The 3,527-nt window shown below is 40.4% G+C and overlaps 1 protein-coding gene across 1 annotated transcript; it reads right to left on the minus strand.

The window, feature by feature from the left end:
• Nucleotides 1–12: 12 nt before the first annotated feature.
• On the minus strand, nt 13–1,104 carry LOC109477970 (dimethylaniline monooxygenase [N-oxide-forming] 1-like). The gene is made up of 3 exons (XM_019779427.1): nt 973–1,104; nt 295–512; nt 13–190 (listed from the first exon to the last, which is right to left on the minus strand). Exons 1-3 carry the CDS (start codon nt 1,085–1,087, stop codon nt 23–25), a joined length of 501 nt encoding a protein of 166 aa, XP_019634986.1. The 5' UTR covers nt 1,088–1,104; the 3' UTR covers nt 13–22.
• Nucleotides 1,105–3,527: the final 2,423 nt, after the last annotated feature.

Raw genomic sequence — 3,527 nt, forward strand, 5'->3', positions numbered from 1 at the left:
ACTTCACCCTTATCAGATATTATCAGTTGTTGCTGCTAACATTTATGTTTCTATGATCATCAGTACGTAAACGTACCATGACAGCGTCAAAGATCTCTTTCTGTTCCCCATCGCCGTGACCCGTCTGTACAGTACGGACCTCCCACCGTCCTGTCTCATCAAAGTCTTCTGTCTTCTGTATGCGGCTGACCTGGAGGGATAACGTAAGAAAGGAGAACAACGGAACAATAATTGTAGCACAGCTCTACTGGCATATAAGAAAAAGAAGACCGTGTTTAACAATAATATTCCCACCTGTGTGCCGAATCGGATGTGTTTCTTGAGGCTGAAGTGCTGAGCGTAGTCCTGTAGATATGTGTACACGCGGTGGTACGGCAGGTAGGGGGGCGTGTCCTTAGGGAAGGGGAAGTCGCTGAACGACATCATTTCTTTACTGGAGTTTGTGATGAGAGACCGGTACATGGCGGCGCCCTGGTTGGGTCTGACATCGTCAGAGTAGTACCACACGCCGCCTGGAATAGCGGTTTGTATGAAGATTGTTAGAAGTAGCACACAATAGGTAAAGGTGAACAGAACAAGGAAAACATACAACGATTTTCCGAAATGTCTGTGCCTTGCTTTGTCTAAATAGCATCATTATGCAGACTACCGTAATGCTTGAGTCATGTTTTTGCCAGCCTAGTCATGTATTTGACAAGCCTACAGCACGGCAGCGGCGGTCTGTCAATATTGACTATTGACCATATAACAGTCACATGTACACATGCGTACATATGCATGTAGTTTACTTACAACCTTTCACCCCACCCTTCTGTTTTCATTTCCTTTAGTGGGCAAAAATTTCTATTCCCTATCATACTCTCTTTTTTACTATCTAGCTATATCACGATCGAAGTGGAATTATATTTTAGTTGTTCTATTCTTCAACGTTACTGAAATTAACACAGACGTGTAATAATGCCTTGTCCTTACCGAGATCGTCATGTTGCTCGAAGCAGACCGGCTGAAGCCCCTCCTCCAGACAAGCCTTGATCGAAGTGAGTCCGCTCACCCCGGCTCCTATAATGGCCACTCTCTTTGAACCCATAACTGAGGAAGAAAAGAGCAACAAGAACAATCAAAACACTTTGACGGGGGTAATCTACACAAGAAACAGACCTTTTTTTACCTCCAAAACAGTATTACGAATTTAAACATATTGTGTTCAATTTAAAACGAAGTTGGTGTCAGGAAGCAGTACCGTACCTACCATCTACATTGTAACAAAATGTGAAAGAAGGTTTTAAAACTTCAGCACACAGAGGAGAAGCAAGGCAGACAAATCGGGTCATTAAAAAAAACTCAATTGTGCTGCCACATGTGAAATCTTCACATGATACTTCATTAACTTAAAATAACTTAGGATTAAACTAGAATCAATATTAGCGGTTGCTAATATACACAGGTTTGCGTTATAGTGTAAGTTACAATATATTTTTGTGTGTGCTTAACTTTTGCATGGTTCCTTCTCATCCTTTTTTAATCACCACTCACCTTGTAAACAAGTCCCTTTCAACAAAGAACAAACACGCCACAAAACATTTCTCTAAATAACTGGTCCCATCTTTAGGACCACACATTAAAGAAAACACTTTTCTGAATTTAAAGAAAAAAACAACAACATTTTGATTGCTTTCTCTCCCTCCCCCGGGTTGTTTACATTTACAGCCGCCCGCCAGCAGGGCGCCCCCACCTATTTAAACATAGCGGACATACAAGTACAACGCGCCAGCGAAAATGGGGACATATATACTGATCACGAAAACGGCAATTGTACAGTCACGATAGGCCAGATTAAGCATGTAAATGGGTCTTCTCTATCGTATGAAGTTGAACTATCTCCTGTAGCATGCTTGACGATTCAAAAATTATTAGTCTGGGAGCCAGACTTAGCGCCCGGGAGCGGATCCTGGCTTGGGGAGCAGACGAAAGCTAACAAGGCTGACACCCAGGCTTCCAGTGGTCCTTGCTATCCCCTAACGTATATATAACAATAATTTATTTGCAAAATCATGCCCGAAGGCTAATTGCTTGTACAGTCAAGTATACAGAAACAGGAGACAGGTAACAATCTGTCTGGAAAAACCTCTACTTCTACTACTACTCTAGCTATTATGGGGTTCGACTTCTTCTTTGAAGGCAGTGGATAATGAATAGTCCCACAGTCTGCATAATTAGTGGGTTTTGTGATCTTAGTAGAAATGCAGTTTTTTGGTGGTCTTCTAAATGACGAAATGATGGAGAGATTGTTGTGACTGTCTGAAATAATCTGTTTCTTTCGGTCTCATAGTGAGGACACTGGCTAACAAAATGTGTTTCATTTTCCACTGCATTCATTGTACAATATTTACATAATCTCTCGTGCACAGGTAGTTTTTTATAGCGGCCTTTTTCTATCTCTAGTGGATGCGCACTTATTCTAATCTTACACATGGCAGCTCGTTCGTCGAATTCATTGTGGTATAGATATTTTTCCATGGAGTATTCGGATTTGACGGTCTTGTAAAATCTTAGCTTGCCGTTATCTATAGACAATTGGTGAAAGAACGTTTGAACATACATATCANAATAATTTATTTGCAAAATCATGCCCGAAGGCTAATTGCTTGTACAGTCAAGTATACAGAAACAGGAGACAGGTAACAATCTGTCTGGAAAAACCTCTACTTCTACTACTACTCTAGCTATTATGGGGTTCGACTTCTTCTTTGAAGGCAGTGGATAATGAATAGTCCCACAGTCTGCATAATTAGTGGGTTTTGTGATCTTAGTAGAAATGCAGTTTTTTGGTGGTCTTCTAAATGACGAAATGATGGAGAGATTGTTGTGACTGTCTGAAATAATCTGTTTCTTTCGGTCTCATAGTGAGGACACTGGCTAACAAAATGTGTTTCATTTTCCACTGCATTCATTGTACAATATTTACATAATCTCTCGTGCACAGGTAGTTTTTTATAGCGGCCTTTTTCTATCTCTAGTGGATGCGCACTTATTCTAATCTTACACATGGCAGCTCGTTCGTCGAATTCATTGTGGTATAGATATTTTTCCATGGAGTATTCGGATTTGACGGTCTTGTAAAATCTTAGCTTGCCGTTATCTATAGACAATTGGTGAAAGAACGTTTGAACATACATATCAGTTAGTCTTCTCTTCAACAATGTACATATACTATTGTTGTCTAATGTGCAGTGGTTGGTGTTCCATAAAAAAGAATAGCCTGCATTGTTAATTATTTCTTTGACATGGTGTAGCCAACTTTTCTTACCACTATTTTCCATATTGTGTTGCTGATAGAGTAATGCATCTACTTGTAAGGGGTGTGTGAAAGTGTCCAGTTGTTTGAGTCTTAACCAGTATTTAACTACACGGACGGATACATCTATATCTGTTGGGAACAACCCAAGTTCTGCCCTACTTGCTAGGTTACTAGAATTCCTGTGCACACCAAGAATATTTTTACAGAAGCGGTTCTGAGTTATCTCTAC

Source organism: Branchiostoma belcheri, unplaced genomic scaffold (assembly GCF_001625305.1).
Source record: "Branchiostoma belcheri isolate BF01 breed outbred unplaced genomic scaffold, Haploidv18h27 scaffold1053, whole genome shotgun sequence".
NCBI lineage: Eukaryota > Metazoa > Chordata > Leptocardii > Amphioxiformes > Branchiostomatidae > Branchiostoma > Branchiostoma belcheri.

Coding starts and splice junctions, on each gene's coding strand:
- LOC109477970 (XM_019779427.1), bottom strand. CDS start 1,087: ATGGGTTCAAAGAGAGTGGCCATTATAGGAGCCGGGGTGAGCGGACTC. Junction 513..972: donor CGAGCAACATGACGATCTCG/GTAAGGACAAGG, acceptor CCGCTATTCCAG/GCGGCGTGTGGTACTACTCT. Junction 191..294: donor ACATCCGATTCGGCACACAG/GTGGGAATATTA, acceptor TTATCCCTCCAG/GTCAGCCGCATACAGAAGAC.